Raw genomic sequence first — 20,445 nt, 5'->3', positions numbered from 1 at the left:
ACTATGTATGAACACTGCTGAAATTGCAGAGGCAAATAAATAAATGATGGGTATTTGTCCCAGACGTTGTGGAGGGCACTGTAATTCGTATCAACCCTTTGAATGGCATAGTTGTTTCAAATATATTGGGTTACAGAGAGGCTATTTGTTTTCATCAGTATTTGCTTGCCTATGTTTAACTCATTTTGCCCCTGCCGCCACGACCTCTTTCAACCAAAAAACCCATCCATTTAGAAGTAAAAATGCACAATTCATGTAAACCTACGTTTACAATACTTATTCACTGGATATGAACAGCAGCATTGTATATCTTATAAAGGATTAGGCTACATTCAGTAGCAATTTTAAGGTCAGTTAAGGTCACTGAATTGTATTTTCATCGCAAAAAATAATAATCATGGTTACAGTTGAATTTAGGGTCTTTCTTTCCTGTAGACATCGAAAAGGTAAAAATATAACGTTGAGTTTTGGGTCCAAGAGTCGGTCAAGACGTATTTCACCTTTCTGTCTCACAGATCAGAGAGGAAGGCGCCTCCTTCGTCCTTCGTTGCTGGTTGATGTAGTGTGCGTCATATAACCTTGCTAGCCAGTATGAAAATTAAGACAGACAATATGCGTGACCTATCAGACGAAAACCCACATCATCGAAGACCAATACGAATAGTCTATGGGAGGAAGTTGCAAGCACATGTTCAATGCCTGCTTAGCTGTGTGTGGAAAAGCATGTAAGAAAATCTTGGAGAAAATGGGGTTGGTAAAGCAAGATTGTTAATTAAATAATCTCTATTGCTAGTGCAAGATAATATATATTAGCGTTAAGAGTTGCGTGTTACTAACATAGTAATGTTACTGATCGTTCTAACTAGCAGTAAACAAGCTGGTATCCACAGATAGCCTGGCTAGTATGTTTACAAGCTAAGGTCTTTGGACGATTTTGGAAGTGTCAGGCTAAGCATATGTAGCTACTGACCTAAATCTACTCAACTAATTAAGGATTATTTAGAATAATAAGGTCGTTGTCGAAGATAACTTCTCGACTTGCTACCCTGTTCCGTTTTAGCAACTGGTATTTAGCTACCAGGCGTGGAGGAGGCGTGCTAGCTAACTTGCAAGTTGCGTTTATGTGTGTGACTTCTAGCTGTCTCCCAGGGAGGCACGGTTGCTAGCTAGCTAGCTAGTTTTCAGTTTGCATCAATCCTACAATAATGTTTCGTGTTCTCAAGCAATATATTCATAATTTTACCATTTAATACAGCGAATTCAGTAAATACTGTTTATGTTGAAGATACACGTATTAATATTTTGTTTTTGCTAGCTAGACAAGTACTTAATTTAATTGTATTTAGTATCAGACTCCAAACCGCTAACATCAGCTAGCTAGTCTTTAGCCGAACACAGAGGTTGGTGTACTGGCCCACACAGCTATGTTTCAGTCTGTCCAAAGACGCCCGATCTGCGGAATAAGGGTGCAAACAGTTCGGCTTCCTGGCCTGCACACAGTTTGTAGTGAGGCTGTAGGGAAGGCCAACGGTCCTGTAGTAAAGAGAGCAGCGGCATGGATGAGTCGACGCATGGATTTCCTGCTCTCATGGCTGCACAAAGCAGGAGTGTGTGCAGGTGAAACGGGATCAGAGAAGACACGAAAAGGCATGGTGTCCTTACTTGCAAACCAGTGCAGTTTCGTTACGGGCCAGAGGTTCAGACGCGCATGGCAGATTGGCGAGCTGTACTCGAATCTCTACTCCGAACGTTCCCGAATGAGTCTCGTGAGCACACTGTGGCGCCGCTTCCAAAGCAAACACGCACGCACTAGCAAACTAGTAGCAGCGCTGGCTGGAGTCTTCATGTGGGAAGAGGAGAAGATTAGAGACGAAGAGCTAAAAAGGTGAGTATTCTCTAATGTTGTTTATTGTACCCTCGATACTGCGTGATTGTGTGACCTTTGCCTGTTTTACGCGAGTGTCAATCTCCTGCGTACCACGAGGTGTGGGGTTTACTTGCACTAGGTCATATTCAAGGGCATTAATATTGTAGGACAGCAAGTGTGCAGGCGAGAACAGTTCAGCGTTTTGGATATAGGCCCAGAAAAAGGGCTGACATGTCAATGTCATTGCAAAACAAAAGTTGCCATTCTATCACGTGCCTTTGAGACAGCTGAAGCTTCTAGTAAGGAGGGAACTCTTATTTGGGACTAACAGACAAGTATAAAGTATAAACCTCAATAGAAAAATAAGCAAGTAAAACCACCTGTTTTTCTTGCATTCATTAATTGTAAGTGGATCTCATGTTAATGTTACCCTGACCCTGTCTTGTGGATGTTGAGTAAGGGTCAGAAGATGCTAATTTCTCTTGCTGGGAAAGTCTGGGAAAATAGGACATGGCTTGTAGATATTTATTGCATTGTAGTTTCAGGTTCAATGATTGGATTTAACTGACTCAAGCTTTGAAATGACTGAACGTTGGCGTAGTGGTAAATTGCCTCACCCCATTGGTCTAGGAGGTTGTTATGCATTGACTATGACATGCCAGATTGCAATCTCAGTTTTCATTACATCCCAAAGTTTGAACAGACAAACCAACTGGTGGACTCCACACAGAAATCCTTGAAATGGGGACGGGCTTTGAACAACACCCATTTCATGTTCAAGTAATTGTTTTGTATTGTGGGATAGTCTCTTGGTTAACAAATGTGAGCATCTTTGTTGTATATTCAAAGGCCAGACCCCTGACAGGAATGCAAGTTTCTCAGAAGCAGGCAAGCAAAAAAGCAACTTACCACAAAGGCAATGGAAATGTCTGTATTAATAAGTCAGTATTTTTTCCCAGTAATGTCATTAATTTAATTGTACAATGCCGGCTCAAAAAGGCCTTAATGCTTTGTGTGGTAGCCTTTTTTTATTCGAATTATGTTTTAAGTCTCTGCCTCTTGTGTAACTATTTTAGCGCTGAGGTTTTTATGTTGTTCTACTCAGCGTTGATAGTCTGCTGTTGTAACTTCCTGTGTTGTATGGCAAGTTTCGGCTGTAGATGTTTGCCATGACTCCCAACCGTTTTTGCGAATGAGTTTGAAATGCGGATGTCTTTGGTCGGGGCATGATCATCTTGCGTCAGGCAGTGTAAAAGGGGGTTGGATGACCCAATGACTGCTTTTTTGAGCTATTGGCTTTTTAGCATCTAGTGCTGCATCTGGAACACAACGGATAAAATAAGATCAAATATTTTATTTGTCCAGAGTGCACCCATACAATCAATTCAAGTGCATATGTTACCCCCAGCACGTTTGAAAGTATTTAATTGTCTGGGAATTAATTTGAACAGTGTGTAACTATTTAATTCAATGTCAATGAAAAAGCGTTGGAAAACTGTCCCACGTCTCCATTAGCTAACAGGCGACAAACTAGATTTTTATAAAGAAATATAAAATGACATTAAGAAGATGCAGTATAATGGCCTGTTCTATTATTATTGACATTGGTTATGGCAAAATTATTTGAATAGGCCATAAACCCGTGATTACGTGTAACATGGTAATTGATTAGCCAATGTTGCCGTACCCTTTCACCTTTTCCCCCTGGTCTTCCTCTCTCCTTGCTAAAGTGGTTATCTTTCCTCACTGCATGATCACACTGGGATAATCAGTAGTCTTTAGTCACCAAGCGCATGCACGGATGACTAATTTTAGCCGCCATGCAGCACGGTGTTCCAGCTTGTCTGCCTCCTGTCTTCCCTTAGGGCTTACCTTTAACACGCATTCAGCGGTGGCTGTGAATCTGCTCTTCTACCCTCCTTGTATGCTGTTGTACGTTGCCCTGCCCGTCAGAAGACCAGCATTTGGACATAGATGCACTCATTGATGGCGCATGACTAAAAAGGTTTCCAAGGATTGTTTATTTTGGCTCATTTTTCCTGTTTTCTCGAAGGTGGACTGAGAAATCAGTGAAGTGGCTTGCCTTTTTATGCGCAGGAAAGGCCCTACAAAGTCAACCGCCTAATGGAGGACAAAAGAGGCTTTAACCTAATCACTGAAAACCATAGTTGCTTATCCAGTTTATTACATTCACAAAACACAGTAACCATTTAGCAACACGCTCAGTAGGTTGTTCTGTAGAGCACCATGTCGCAGTTTGGTTTCTCAGTCTCCTGTTCTCTATTTCAGCGTGTCCTAGGGATTGATCTGTAATTGTATTATAGCAGTACTATCTGCAGGACACAGGGCAATGTAGGGCAAAGGGCAGGGCGTAGGGAGCAGAAATGTGTGCCATCCCTGCCGGTATTAGCCGCTCCTGTGAGCAGGGCTGTAGCGCTCCCATTTTAGGAGCGCATCTACTAATCAAGGTGCATCAAATTTAGGTGCTCCTAAATCTTTTTAATTTGGTGAGCATGTGCATTTCCTTGGAAGAAATGTTGGCGTAGAGCCCTGCCTGGGCCAAAGTGTGGCAGCCCAGCACAGTATTATCCTGGCTTAACCCGTCAGAGACATTTCTGTGTGTTTGTTTGCAATCACCTGAAACGATTTGCAACGTTTCACTGCAACCCAAGTCGTTCGCTCTTGTTCAGCGGGTGTATCAGAGGCATTACCAGGATCAGCTTATGTCAGGTTTCTGTGCACCGCTGTTTCCTTGCCATTGAAGTGTCCATAAAGCCTTTCTATATATTGCTATACTTTATTCAAATTTACAAACTGGACAGTATTTCCTTTTACATAAACATTTTCATTTGTAAACACTAGAGCTCACAGTATGATGGCTTGTCTGTTCTGGCTGGATAAGTAAACAAAAGCCTAAATTCCATCTTGCTCAATAACTGTGGTATTATAGTAAATTACTTTGTAAATTTTGGGATAAAAACAGCTCATTTAAAAACTAATTAAATAAGCTTATCTCATTTTTGGGGGTTTTGAGATTTCACAGGGTCTTTGTCGCACAATACGCAATCACCTTTTCAGCAGCCATAGTAGCAGAGCTCTCCTGATGTTCAGCAATGTTTAATTTTATAAAACCATTTAACGTATTACTCCTCTGGAAAGCGGTGTCAGGGTTGAAATAACTACTCGTATGTGGATTTTTATCTTTAGACAGGGATGATGAGATGGGGATTGGAATGATGCCACTTTGCATAGAAGTCAGTGAGCTCTGTGCTACCACTCTGTGATCTTGGGTAGCAACCAATGGAAGGAAGCCAGTGAGCATTGGTGAATTACTTCTGGTTATGCTTAGAATGGAAGTACAATAGACGTTTTAAATCATGTTGGCTGCCATGTAGGACAGTCTGCATGAGCAACGGTTGTCCTAATGAGGCATGTGACATGCTGGATTCCTAATGAGGCGTGCGATCTTCCAAATTTGTGCGCAACACCCCAAATTGGCTGTGATATTGTGTAGTGTACGCCCGGCCTTTGGTACCATTCCCCCCCTGGCTCAGCTCTGCTGTGTCTCTCCGTCTGTAAAGGTGTGCCGGGGAACTTCAGGCCATAGAAGTGGTGAAGAACAGAGGAGCTTCCCAGGAAACAGCCTCTCGGCTCCAGGAAGAAGGCTGGGAGATCGTCATGGATAAGAAGAACTTCTGGGTGTGGAAACGTCCCCTTCAGAACAGCCATTTGTACGAATACAAAGGTTAGCTCTCAAAACACCGCATTTCTACCGCACCTTCTGGCCCTCTTTCAGCTGAAGATAAACTCTGGTATAAGTTGTGTACACGGCACTGGGGGAGGAACAGCATTGGCCTTTTATGGCTAATCCCGGTTCATTGCTAGGTGATATTATCTGTAATGATGGTGTGGTGTGGCAATTTACGATCGCGTGACATGGTTGTTGACTCCAGACGCGCAATTTGTGGGGAAGACTATATTGGAAAATACTCTGCTTTTACCATTCCATGTAATTCTAAAACAATGGTGTTTAAGGGTTATCAATCATCATTGCAGGCATGCTGACCCTGCTGGCACAAAGGTTCAAATCTTTGCTAAACTTAAGATGCCTCAGAAAACACAGAATTGGTCCACAGGCCTATTAGACCCTTATTTCTTGTTAGACTGCAATGTCAACTTCAGAATATTGTTTTATAATTTCTTCCTCATTGCCTGTCTAGAACCTGTGCTTTTAGGTTAACCGTCTGTTAACTGTGTCATCTGCTTATCACTTGGCATTTATCCATATGAATTATGTCATACAGCTGTGATATTAGGCTGTGTACGTACCTGGCTCCGGGTGCTGTGGTTAAGTGTTGTGTCACTCTTTCCTCTCCGCAGTGTTGGGAACGTACACAGACATCACCCCTAGGCAGTTCTTCAATGTTCAGGTACTGAGGCTGGCCTCCGCCCCAGTTTGTGTCTGCCTTGCACAGCACCTCTCCTGGATCCAATGCGTAATTGTTGTGGATTCAAATACTTTTCTGCAGCTTGTCTGGTGCATAGGAACCTATGATATAATCTCTAAAAATGCAAACCCTACACTGTCTGGTCCTCTTGGCTCAATTTCACCAGGCAAAATGAATTCAGAATGGGGCTTGTGTGCCAGGGTTGAGTCTGTCTCCCTCTACGCCCACCTCACTCCCTTCCCCTGTGCCCCTCCAGCTGGACACGGAGTACCGGAAGAAGTGGGACGCCCTGGTGATCAAGCTGGAGGTAGTGGACAGGGACTTCAACACGGGGTCGGAGGTCGTGCACTGGGCCACATACTTCCCCGTGAGTCTCCGTGTGCGATACCCTCTCTCCCCCCCCTACCCTGTGCAGAGAGTAACCGCCCTTGTTTTCCGATAATGGCCAAGCCTGGTCAATCATTCCGGAACGGGACCGTGTCCGCACCGACGAAGGGATGGACACGATGTTCATGACGGGGGAACGGGAAAGTTTTAAATTGCGCAACTGGCGGTTGGAATGCCAGCGTGTTGCGCTACGTTCAAGGTGCTGTTCTCTCTCCTGCGTCTCAGAACTCGGCTAGGCATGAGGATGTCATCCATGCAGTCTCTAATGTACAAATTCACAACAGCATTTGTCTCCCTAGTACACATAAGCACCACGTAATTAATCTCTGTTATACAAATGCATAACCGCCTTTGTTTCTGTAAAACAGAAACGCGCCACATCAGTGTCTAATAGACGAATACGGAACATGATCTGTGTCTAATACCCAGAAGCACAACACTGCTAACGATTAGGGTTGTCTAATCATGGGAAATGGGTAGTTGTACAGTCTTTACAGTCTATTATCTGAAATGAGGGATTCTAAGGATTGGTCAGTTTCTAGAGAAGCGCAGTGCAGTGTCTCTAGAATATTTACACTGAAACCTTCATGGCACACACAACACACACACACTGCCTACTATAGCACGGATCAATACCCTTAATTTATTCAATATTGACTTATGGGGATATTTGTATGAAGGACAGAAAGCAGCTATGTATCCAGGCATTAAATGTTACACATCCAAAAGTACCCAGGCAGGCCCATGGTGCTAGAGGCCTGCAGTGTGTTAAAAGTGCGAGTGTGGTGCGCAAGTGTTCAGAAAGCAGGGTGATTCTGGATCGCGTGTTCGCTCTGTGAACAGGATCATGCGACGGTTTTTTGGCGCCAGTGATTGGCTGCTGGCTCTGTCATGGGCCCCTTGTCCTTCTGTCGTGACAGAATGCAGAAATAGGTTTGATTTACTGAGCTGGTGATTGTGCCTTGCGATGGTATATACTGGCTAAATATAAAGACACTGAGCATACAGTACATAGTCAGCCTGACTTGTAATTTTCCTTCACGTCTATGTTTACTGAAAGGGGTCATGGCGAGGGTGACCTTTTGGGGGATTTCTGTCCTTCTGGTGTTCTGTTCTTAATTACTGTTAGCTGTAATATATTTCATATGACATTTTTGATAACATGCTCATGTTTCCCTAGTGCTTGTGTATTTGGTGAACCAGCAGCCGTGTAAATGTATTTTCAGAATATTGTCTAAACCAGTATTTTGTATGACTTGCCCTTCAGGAGTGCAGTTGTGGACAAGCAAGCAAAATTAAGCAAAAATGAAGGCAGCTTGCAGCCCAAACCCTGTGTTCTGTCATTCCCCTCGAAGCAGAAGTGACTTCCTGTGTGAGGCTGCTTGCAGCTCTGCTGTGGTAGTACAGGAACATATACGAGTAGCCTGGAGATGAACTTCAGCCAGGTGGAGGCTGCGTATGAAAATTAGTCCAATGTTCTTTCAGTTTTACCACTTCCTGTCTGGGGTTTTTTCATATGGCCATGCCCCCAGTTCCTCCTCATTAACTTTCTAAATGAGGTGCGTCATGTCCAAATTTGATAAGTGTTTTGGAACACCGCAAGTAAATGTGTAACCTTCTTTAAAAAATTACTGCACTGGAGAAAAGGAAGTGGGTCTTTGTAGGCTTGTTAATTTACCATTCAGCAGTCAGGTCAATGCTCCAGGCTCCAGGACGATATGAGCAGGGTCAATGCTCTAGGCCCAGGAAGGTGTGAGCAGGGGTGCTGCTGACGAAGAAGCTAAATTGTGTCTGGGCTAAACTTGTTTTCTAATGCATTTTAAATGTATGCACATCACTTAACTACGCAAAATATAGATTTATACTATAAGGGTTACACAAATGCAATACAAAAACTCAGTGGGCTTTAGAGTGGGGGGGGGGGGGGACTCTTCTCCACCGTAAGTGTGTAGCACCTATCTTGGTGATAAAATGATGATCACGAGGTGGAGAGGGAGAGAACTATCTATTTGTAGGCAATTAAATCGGGGGATTATTAGGTGGCTGGTTGGGAGAGCCAGGTTGGGAATTTAGCTAGGACACCGGGAAAACCCCTACTCTTTGTGATGAGTGTCATGGGATCTTATTGGCCACTGTGGGTCAGGAGCTTGGTTTTAGTGTCTCGTGAAAGACTTAGCACACAGAATAAAACCAGGCTGGTTCCTGAAAGTGAACAAAACAAACATATTTTCTTTACAGTAACTACCATTCAAAAGTTTCGGGTCACCTTCATCTTTCTGCTTTTTTCTGATTTAATATTTTATTTTCTCTCTAGTCAAACAATTCATACGTGGTCAAAGCTTTCATTAAAGGGGATTTTCATACATGTTGGCTGTCGGCTATGTAGTTCCCCAATGTTTGAGGCAAATTACCAATGTAAAAAGAGTGATGTTTTGTATTTGGTTGTATATCCTTTGCATGCCATGACTTCCTGATGTCTGTGACCAATCATCGTCATCAGATTCTAGATATCTTATTTTCAGGTTGTCCTACAAGCAAAACAAGATCAAAACAAGCAAATTGTGGGAGCCGCGGTGGCGCAACAGGCTAAGACGCAGCAGACTTGCGGTTGCAGTTTGCTGCAGTTGCACACCGGGGACCGGGGTTCGATTCTCGGTCCTGCCAAAAGCCAAGTTTGGCCGTCTCACGTGGGGCAGCAATAATTGGCTCGCTGCTCCAGAGGGAGGGACTTGGCAGGGTTATTAGATCGCCGCACAATAAGCACCTCGGGCGCCTCGGAATCACGGCAACGGGCACGAGACGAGACGGCTTGAAGAAGGCGTGTCGCTCTCATTCGGGCCGCCGAGGGACGGGGTACGGGCGGTACATCTAATACGACTACCTCCAATTGAATCAGACGAGGTACAATTGGCTACTAAATTGGGAGAAAAAGGGAAAAATCTGAAAAAAAAACAAGCAAATTGTTTCTCTCGAATTTTTTCATTGAGTTCAACAGGAGAAACAATTCTTGTATGTACTGCATATCTGGCAGCTGCTTGATGGATTGAAGTTCATTTGCTTCATTACATTGCATTACATTAGTGGTATTTGGCAGACGCTCTTATCCAGGGATAAGTGCGCTGATAAGTGCGCTGAAAGACCCTAGAGGGAAGTACAATTTCAACTGCTACCTGCTACCTACAAAGATAAGGACCAGGGCCTATTTGATCATCATTTTTTAAAATTTCTTTGATGTTTTTAATCGTAATACCGCAATACGCAAATGTATGAACAAACCGCTTACCAAGCCGAACACTGCTTACCTAGCCAAACTAAGCATCCTGATACACAAGTAAATATCACAGAAATATAACAATTAAGGTTCACAGGGAGGTAGGTAGGGACGGGTAGAGGTGCTGCTTGAAGAGGTGCGTCTTCAGTCTGCGCTTGAAGATGGGGATAGATTCTGCTGTTCTGACCTCCATGGGGAGTTCGTTCCACCACCGTGGAGCCAGAACAGACGGTAGTCGTGAGCGGGAGGCGGAAGTTCGGAGAGGGGGAGGCGCCAGGCGGCCTGTGGAGGCTGAACAAAGAGGTCTGGTAGGGGTGTAGGGTCTGATGATTTTTTTGGAGGTAAGCTGGGGCAGACCCCTTAACTGCTTGGAAGGCTAGCACCTATGTTTTGAATTTGATACAAGCCATGACAGGCAGCCAGTGGAGGGAAGTAAGCAAGGGGGGTGACATGTGAGTGGACCCTTGGATTCCTTGGACCCTTGATGACTTAAAGCCATTTAGCCAACAAATGTGTTCCATGATGTATTTGCAAAATTTACAGCTGTATCTAGTCCCACCATTGATCCATTCAAATGCAGAGTTTTAGTATCGCTTGTAGGACAACCTGAAAATAAATATGATCTCCGTACTCTGATGTTGATGGGTCACAGACATCAGGAAGTCATGGCATGCAAAGGATATGCAACCAAATACAAAACATGACTCTTATTTGACATTATGTTAATTTGTCTCAAATTCTGAAATGGGGGACTACATCTAAATAGTGCTGTAATTACTACATGATGAAAGTAAAATGTATAAAAATACCCTTTAATAAAAGCTATAAGCAGAAAACGGTGACTCAACATTTGACCGGTAGTGTATATGAATTCACAACACTAAAACCAATGACTTCCACTTTACACAAGCTCAATGATTCACAAATCTGCAATTTACTGGTGTATGTTACTGAACAGCTAGCGTGACATGAAGGGTCTGTAAACTGCTTTTATTGTATGATCACACTGTCTTACTTGCGAAGCAAAGTCTGAAACAAATGATGAACATTTGGACACACTATTATGTTGCCACAATTTTGTTGGCAGATGCATCTCTACAAGTGAATTTGACAGGTAGTTACACAATGCATTGGTTGCCACTCAAGCTATTGCCACACACAACTAAAATGTAAACTTTCTTTTAGTAACCCAGATCTGTTGCTGCTTGTTGTACTTTTTTTAGGTATTTACTGCGCATTTAAGGAAGCTGCACTGTACGGTACACATATAAGCACGGCACTGATTGTTTTGGTTTCTTTCCAAATTGCTAGCAATAATTTTTTGATTGCAAGAAGGCAGCTTTTAGTTCTCAGATTTGATGCAGTAATTACCCCCTCATCCAAGTAATGGACAAAATCCCTGAGGTCGTAGGGAGGGAAACTTGCTTCCTTGTATCGTTGGTTACTGCGCTGCTTTCACTGTTGTGGGTAATCGATTATCTTGCTCTGTTGTTACTCTGCACAGATCGTTTTGGTGGTTATTGGTTTCGCTTTTTATTTTGCTCCTCTTGTATAGATGATGACATTGATGTTTGTTATTTTATTTTACTGTGCTGTGTTACAGAGGATGGCATATATATAGTTTGTTCCATCTCATAGCAGCAGATATCATGTACACAGCAGAAAAAGGATAGACTGGCTGCAATAGAAACAGGCCAATGATGAGAAACTGGTGGGCACACTCCGGGTTATGGTGACCGGGCAGAACAGGTCAGTGTTTCAAAGTATTTTTATTCACGCTTTATACAACCGACTATAGGCATAGTCAATTGTCTTGTCACCTTAAAAAAAAAAAAATGTCAGATGATTCCGCCCTAGTGGGCCTACTTAATCAAGGCATTGACCTGGCCTACTAAAGGGAGGTTGAATCATGTGTTAGCTGGTGTGATTTCTTTTTTAAGTTTGAATATTGGCAAGACCAAGGAGTTAATTATTGACTTCAGGAGAAAGAAGGAAGAGTTCTCCCCAGTGTTGATTAAGGGTCAGCAAATACAAATTGTGCAGTCTTACAAATATCTTGGTGTTTACCTGGGCAATAAATTAAACCGGAAAAAGAACGCTGTCTTATTCAAGAAGGCACAGTCAAGATTATTCACGTGGGGACGCAAAGATCCTTCGGTATTAGTAGGATCTTGGCTAGCTTTTGAATTTATGTAATTTGTAAACTATTTGTGTCTTTATTATTGTTTTACTGTTTTCTATAATCTCCGAACCTTTGTAAACAAGGTCTTTTTCCATCAGTGCATCTTCCGAGAATTAAATAAAGGTTGCTTGATCCAAAAAATGGGTGGAGATGCAATAAGCTGACAGTTGATTACTTGTTTGGATCAACATATTTTGCCCTCAACCACAGAACAAATTTGGTACATCTGATCTCTATCATATAACCGTTCCACCCATTGTTTTGATATCGCGAAGACACATTCTTTTATCACTATCTTCAATATAATAACGTGGGCAAAACACATCTCTTGTCTGACTTTCAACCTGGATTGCTCAATCCCTTTTATTTTTATATAGCACACTTTGTCAATGTATTCCTTGTTGCCAGACCACTTTGTCTTGGCACAAAAATTGGCTCAAAAAGCCAGACACAATTCATTCAGTTTCAGACTGTTACATAAAAGCTCAATAAAAACTCCTCTGCTGTCTGGTAACGTGGCGGTTATCAGATATCTTATCGTGCCATGTATTCGTTGTTGGTGTTATCCGTTCTTGTCCTTGGAGAGCCAGAGGATGTGGCCAGTAGTTGTTTTCACTTGGAAAATTGGCAAATGGGTCAGCCCAGAAATAAGGCGAGTTGAGCCTGCAAGGACGAGAGTATCGCTGCTTCCTCTGCTCCTGACCAGCAGATGTCGCTGTTGAGTCCTGCTGTGCATTAAATAGAATACTAATGCGACTGTGATTATTAATGCCGTTATTGGACTGTATCCTTTTCTTGCATTCTCCACGGCAACCAATTGTTTTTACCAATTAAAGACCACCTGTCATTAAGTATTTTTTTAAATGTTAAATTCTTTATTTTATTTTTAAGTTATATTTTTGTTTCCACAGTATCCCTTGTATTCAAGAGACTATGTTTATGTGCGTCGGTACGACGTGGATCTGCAGAACAACCTCATGGTCTTGGTATCCCGGTAAGTTCACAGAATATTTTTCCTCCAAATTGATCCTGAAATAAATGTTTCAGTCCACGTGGCTTAGGGATTTGACTCATAAGTACATATGTACGCACCAAGTGCTTTTGTGTTCTAACAGCTGATGGCATCAGAAGATGCAAGAAGATACTCAGAAATGTAGTCAAATGCTGGCAGTTCCCAGTGACATTGAGGGTTTGGGAAATGCTAATTTAGTGATGATTCAGGGACTATTCGATCAAAATGCTGATCAACACACTTGTCTTGCCCATTTAACCTCCTCCCCTGCTAGGGCTGTGGAACACCCCTCCATTCCAGAAAGTCAGGACTTTGTTAGGGTCCGGTCTTACCAGTCAAAGATGGTGATTCGTCCACACAAGTCCTTTGACGAGGTTAGCTTCTGCTCCAGTACAGTAGAGCTCTGTTTTGTTTGGGTCACTCTTCTTTTGTGTACTAGAGAACTCTTAGTGTTCATTTCATCAACAAAATTGAGAAACCCAATTTTTTTTAGTTATTGATCGTGTTATTAAATCACCATTGATTTAGCCTGTTTATTCCACCTATTTTTTTTCTTGGCATTGTCATATTTCCACGAGAATGTAGAGTAAGCAATTCAATCTTGTTTTTGTTACCCTCGCCAAGAAAGCGTAATAGATATTTGTCAAAATATTTACCAGAAAAATGCTATGCTTTCTGAGAAAGCGGTGAAAGATGCTGCTTGTTGTGGATTAGGATGAGTCTCAGCGCCTCTGTCAGTGCTGAAGAGCTGTGCGTTATCTCTCCAGAACGGCTTTGACTATCTGCTGACCTACAGCGATGACCCTCAGACCGTGTTTCCTCGATACTGCGTGAGCTGGATGGTGTCCAGTGGTGAGTGTTTCCTCTGCCGCCATTAAACGTTCGTTTCACAGCATTCACGTCATTCCTCGTGCTTGTGTAATGACAAAGTGCTTAGTTTCAGTTGGCAACGTTCCGTCAAAGATCGGCCAAAGATCTTCTTTTTTTTTTTCTTTTTTTTTTTTTAACATTACATTAATGGCATTTGGCAGACGCTCTTATCCAGAGCGACATACAGTTGATTAGACTAAGCAGGAGACAATCCTCCCCTGGAGCAATGCAGGGTTAAGGGCCTTGCTCAAGGGCCCAACGGCTGTGTGGATTGTGGCTACACCGGGGATTAGAACCACCGACCTTGCAGGTCCCAGTCATGTACCTTAACCACTACACTACAGGCCACACGCCAATATAAATGCACACACCTTCTTGTAAAGTTTACAGGTGCTTTTCTTTCTGTATTTTTACTGTTTTTAGTATTCTCTCCAAGCACATGTGGGTGAATTGGCCAAGTGTGCAAAAGTTCTTGTTTTGTATTTTATTTTATTTTTTTCAAATGCAGAATAGCTCTTGTGGACCAAGAGATGGTCACTGAGGAAGATTTACTGTTGCAAAAATGGTATACTAAGCATACTGGCGATAAACATTTAATTACACTTCAAGTCTAAAAAGTACATGGGTACATTGGGACACTAAATACAAACTCATAAGTAGTATGTTGAGTTAATCTGATTAGTGACCTTGCTTTAATCTGTCCACGTACTCGCATCTGTGTTTTGAGTTCTGCCAAGTATCCACAGTGCGACCAAAACAAACATTGCTCCTGCTTTCCCTGGAAGCATTTGACAGGATTCACTCAGATCCTGTATTGATGCCTGCAAATTATTGGCTGGATCATTTTGGGTTCTTTTTTCTTCAGCTGCAGTTGAGTGAAACTGGACTTGAAGCACCTGTATGTTGAACTCAAAATGGCTTATTTCCCACAAGCGTAATAACAATTTAGTATTTATTTTCTACTTTTTTCTATTTATACGCTGTGAGCAAACTTGAATTGAAGTCTGTAAAAAGAATAATAGGCTCGATGTATAGAACTGAGCGTGTTAATACATTGCACATACTAAAGGAAGCAGTATAGCCCATTTAATTTATGCAGTTGTGTGGTGTGAGAGCGCCCCTGTGTGGATGAACGGTATCTCCTCTGCCCACAGGCATGCCTGACTTCCTGGAGAAGCTCCACACCGCTGCCCTCCGTGCCAGGAACCAGGAAGTGGGAATGCAGGACTACATCAACGTGGTGAAACCCAGCGAGAAGACCTCCCAGCCCAGCCCGGACCGCCTCGGGGAGAAGGCCCGATCCAGGGGCCAGATCTACGCCTGAAAAGGACCAGGTCACTGAAGGGGGGGGCGCCTCTCCACCCACCCCTACCACCAGCCCCCATAAAAGGCATTTTCTATGATGGAGGAGCTGGTGTTTGAATTGACTGAAGCTGAAGGCCACCTACGAGGAACGCTGCCCCCTCCCTTCTCCACCGGGGAGAAGCCGGAGAAAACAACCCTAATTTTGTGTGATGGAGGCGTTTCGCAAGGCTGAGGCCTTGGAGAGCAGCCTCCGGAGAGGTTCTGCAAGTCTGGAGACATGAAGGTCTTTTGGAGACTCTTTGACCCAAAAATGTGCAAAGGGAGGTGCAAAGGGAGGGCTCGCTCTTTCTACTTGGCCTGAATCCAGCTGCTTGAGCCTCACACACACTCCGTCCCGTGATTTTCGCCCCCGTGCAGCAGTTGTGCCATCTTGCACCCTTCTCTCACTTTCATTCTTTTGCTTTTATTTTTTAGTTTTTTTTTTTTTTACATTTAACGAGCATCTAATCACAATCAAGTGGTATCAAGTCACATTGACAATTTGGTTACTGGCTTAATTTCTGTTACAGTCACAGAGCAAAATGCTCAACTCAATAATCTAATGAAGCAGCCATTGTTTCAGGAATCTCATCCGTACGTGTGGACTGAAATTCCAGCCAGCCCCAAAGGCACCCAGAGGGCTTCTGATAAGAATTTCCGGACGTGTTCCTGATCGCAGGGAACGTGGAACCAACCGCTCCGGCACCTCAAACGGCCTTCCGTGAACGCTACGCCGGCCCTCACCACTGGGGGCGTGTCTTACAACAACCACAGCATCCTCAGCCACTGCGCCTTCTCCGCCTCCGCCTCACAACACCCCGCCACTTCAAAATGGCCTCCTTTGAGACGGGTCGGCCTCTACGGTCTGTCGTTTCTACAGAAAGGCAGATAGCGGATTGACCCTTTTCATCCCGCCCACTCTTCTTCAGCGGTGTTCCTGGGGTTTAAGAAATACCAGCGTTCTTTACTCGTCTGTTTGCATGTTTGTGTGTGCGATTAACACAGTTTACAGGAAACCCGTATTCACAGAGGAACTTGAGTACGGAGGTGTGCCACTGACTGTATGGTCTGGAGTTCTTGGCTCTTGAGCTGAATATGCGCAACGAACCGGCTGTCTCTTATTGTCACAAATGAAGTGTGGCTTCTGTATGCATGAATATGGCGGGCGTAGGTTACTGTTAACGCTATCCGAGTGTTGCAGCTGTTGTGCACTCAAAGGTAAAGTCCATCAGCACAGGTGGAGAGAGGAAAGTCTGTGTAAAACGCACTTAAAGGATTGAAAAATCCACTGCTACTGAAATTATGAATTGATTTAAATAAATCTCATTTGTTTGTCCTTGCCTAAGTTATGTCCAGATGTTGACGTGTGAATGATTTACTGAAGGCTGAAGGACTTGCGCTGTGACATTTGCTCCGGCCAAAGATGTGATTCACCTCCCGATTAATCAAGATGTACTGATGTTCAACCCTAAACATCTCCGGGGACAACACGTATTTGGCTTTGACGCGGAATTTCCTCTCCTGCAGTCAGGTGTCAGAGAGCGCATTCTCTTAATGTCTATCCGTGCTTATAACATGCTTATAACCTTTCTCTGCCTCCAGTGGAGACATTTTGGGCTGACAAAAATGTCATTGACTTCCTTTTATACGGAAAAAGTTGTGTGAGAGTGTACAGGTTTTGGCTTTCATGACGTTAGAACATTAACCACATTCACACCTTTTATGCCATTTTATGTTGTCTATGACACCAGAATGATGAAGAGGAGAAAGAATGTCGATTCGGACCGTCCGCAGGTTTGGTGACATCACTCCGGCCCAGTTCAGGGCAGTGCAGTGTGGGTAATGTGCACGGGTAGGACCGTCCCAGCAGGATCCAGTCAGAACCACATCGGCTGGTCATGTGTGGTTGAAACAGGGATTGCAGAACTACTCTTTGGCCACTGAAATACACATTGTTATTAAATATAGGCTTTCAAACACAGTTCTGTAATTCTAGAAAGCTGGATTCTACTCTACTCTCTGGCTGTGGTGAATGCTAAAGCATTTTATTGTGGTTTACAGTTTCTCCACTTGTCCGATGTTACAAATGATGTTGTAGCAGTATGAGGTTTTTAAAAATATATATATATAAATTGTACTAATCAATGTGTTCCCTTAACCTTCACATACTAAGCTCACTAGCCAATTTTGCAGTTTTATTGTCCACCAAATATCCCCACACATCGCTGGATAAATAAAGGTATTTCCCTGCCAGTAATTTTGAATGGAAACTAATCTCATTTTTTGTTACCCTTTTAACTTTCAAGGACATAAACCATTTCATAACAAATCTAGCAATGGTGATATTATTAGAGATGATTGAATGTCATTTTCAGAAAGCGCTTTTGTTTTTTTGCAGTTGCTATTTCCAAAGTTCAATGAGTTTGTACTGTAACATTTGTTTGAAAATTTAAGTTTTCCAGGTTTTTACTTTATTTTGGACATTTATGCCATAGTGTGTGTGTCAGTAGAATTCATGATTTTATTGTTCCTTGTTAGAAATGAGCGCCATTGTCTAAATGCTTAATTACTGCAGTATTATAGTTTAGCCAAATATGTGAAGACTTAGCGGTTATTGGTTCCTTTTGGTCCTAGAGTCTAGAGTTGGAACAAAGCTTTTCTGATGGGGGTAAATGATTGGCGCTAAATATGAGCACTTGTTTAATATGCATTGCCTATAGCTGTATGCAGTGGTGCTTGTGGGAATGGTAATAAGATGCTTTACAGATAAACTAGGCGAACGCTTTAAAAACCGTTAACTGGATATTTGAGGTGCAGTCGCATAGCCTCTTTTTACATGCTTGTTAATGATCGGGTTGAGGTTTGTGGGTCAGAGTATGGCTAAAAAGAAAGATGAGTTTTCATATTAACTGCATAATCGCAGTCTGTGTAGCCAGTGTATAGTTGCCAATGTCCTGTGTATCATTTAATGCCACTTTTTGTGGTTATCAGGCAATTTGTCAGGCACAGATTAAGCTCAGTCCTGGACTAAATGTAGTTTTTCATGGAGAATCTCCATTCATTTAATTTAATTTAGGACTAGGCTTCACTCTAATGTCCTCACCGAGAAAAAAAGCAATGAAAAAAATGATGTAGCCTGCTAAACCGTCGAGCAGAACTTTAAAGGGTAAATCTGTGTTTGTAAGCCTGGCCCTTTATGTCCAGACTTAAAGCTGGGTATTCTCTGCCTCACACCTCATTCTTCTGTAGCCCAAGGGTGCAAGAGCAGTGCCCCACATAGGAATCAAACCTGCAACTTCTGATATAGACGTCCAGTTCTCCCCAACTGCTACACTCTGGTATACTTATTATTTTCTATCTGTGTCAATCATGCCTTGCGGCTTGCTGTTATCTGTGGTATTGTGCATTTATCTGCCATTGGTCATTCCCAGTTCTTTTCCCAGTAATTTCTTTCAAAATGGCATTAGTGGTTCTAATCTGAGTGTCTTTGTATTCCATTTGCGATATCTATGGTAGGCTGAGCTAGCGTAATGCTATGCTATCCATCTGCCTGTTAGCATACTTCCCTCCCGCTCAGAAAAACCTTTGAGAATTGTATCATTCCATGGCCACAATCGTTGCACCTGTGATTGGTTGTGCCATTGGTCCATCGCTTAATTGGTCCTGCCATTAGTTTGTTATCCCTTTGCCACCCCCTGGCAAATGCGATTGGATGATTCCCATGTTGTTTTCCCGTTAGGTCCAATTTAATATTTTAGCCCTCCTAGAAGGCACGGCTGCAAAACTCATTAATTAGCTTACTTAGCCAATCTTATTTAACCAATTTTCATAGCTTCCAGCAAAAAAATAAAAAATACAGTACTTGAGCCTTTAGAAAACATCACGATGGGCATGATGGTTTACACTGCTGCTCAGTCCACAAATGATAACGAATCCTTAGTGTGATTCCTATTTGTGGAAAAAATAGGATATTTCTATATATTTTTGGGAGTGTGTGTTTGAATTGATGTGAAAGAGAATTAAATTATAATCGTGTCACATTTGACTTAAGTCTTGAGATTTCTGTTTGAAGAAATATTGATTTATTGTGAAGGGATTGTTGTACGAGTCTGAGAGAGACTTCGAATGTGTTCGGATAGTGGATTTGAGAAAATGTATGCAATGTTTGAAAATGCTCGACTTGCCAGGGTGATGATTTTAATTCTGTGGTGTGCTGCTTTTTGAGAATGAGACATTTTCATATGTGAACGCATTTTTTTCCTGCTTGTGCATTACGGTTTAACCATTTACAAATGTCCCCCTTTCATCCGCTGACATCGTTATTTAAATCTGCTCTGAGCACGGAGACTGGAATATGGTCAAGCGGTTGACGACGTCGTCGGCAGCGATTGTAATGGCTTCAGTCTACATGTCAATGTTCATATGGTAAAATATCATCGGACATCTGAAAATAAAGCCAAACGCATTTGTAAAAGTGAATTGGTAGGCTGTGTATTTTATTTGCTTTGACTGAAATATATTTATGATGCGAGTTATTCATTCCCACTGGTCGGCTTGCTTTAGGTGACTGCCTTTTTATTTAAGCCTTTATTTAACCCGGTCAATCCCATTGAGATTCAAACGTCTCGTTTCCTGGAGAAATGGCCTGGAAGGAAGCAGCACATGGTTACCGGCAATATAAAACCATCGCTAAAAGTGAAATCATAACCAAAACCAGTGTAGGAGGGCATGATGGAGAGGGGAACAGAGGGAAATAGAAAATCAGAAACCTAAATGGAGTCTAAAACGAAATCGCAGGTAATTCCCAGTTGAATTAGTTTCCATAGCCCTAACGGCTGCTTTGAACTTGAGGGAGAAACAGACTGCTAAATCGAGCTGGAGCTCCTTTGTAGCACGTGTGCTCTCAACCTGAGAGGGTTCAGAGTTCGAGTCGAAAGTAAAATATAAATATCTACTTTAATCCCCTCAATTCGTTTCCAGGTGTCCTGTCCCTTCACCTTTGATTTGGCAAGTCAGGGTATTTTCGCACAAGTAGACTGAATTTTCATGACAATTTTATTATGT

General features: G+C 42.6%; 1 protein-coding gene across 1 annotated transcript; it reads left to right on the top strand.

The window, feature by feature from the left end:
• Window positions 1-682: 682 nt before the first annotated feature.
• On the top strand, window positions 683-19,860 carry stard7 (StAR related lipid transfer domain containing 7). The gene is made up of 8 exons (XM_061262896.1): window positions 683-1,885; window positions 5,449-5,612; window positions 6,248-6,297; window positions 6,572-6,682; window positions 13,067-13,149; window positions 13,442-13,541; window positions 13,935-14,019; window positions 15,192-19,860. The coding sequence occupies exons 1-8, from the start codon at window positions 1,425-1,427 to the stop codon at window positions 15,359-15,361; spliced, it is 1,224 nt and encodes a 407-aa protein (XP_061118880.1). The 5' UTR covers window positions 683-1,424; the 3' UTR covers window positions 15,362-19,860.
• Window positions 19,861-20,445: the final 585 nt, after the last annotated feature.

This window comes from Conger conger, chromosome 12 (genome assembly GCF_963514075.1).
Source record: "Conger conger chromosome 12, fConCon1.1, whole genome shotgun sequence".
Taxonomy (NCBI): domain Eukaryota; kingdom Metazoa; phylum Chordata; class Actinopteri; order Anguilliformes; family Congridae; genus Conger; species Conger conger.
The sequence above is the reverse complement of the archived record's forward strand: the minus strand, read 5'-3'. Positions and strand labels throughout refer to the sequence as shown.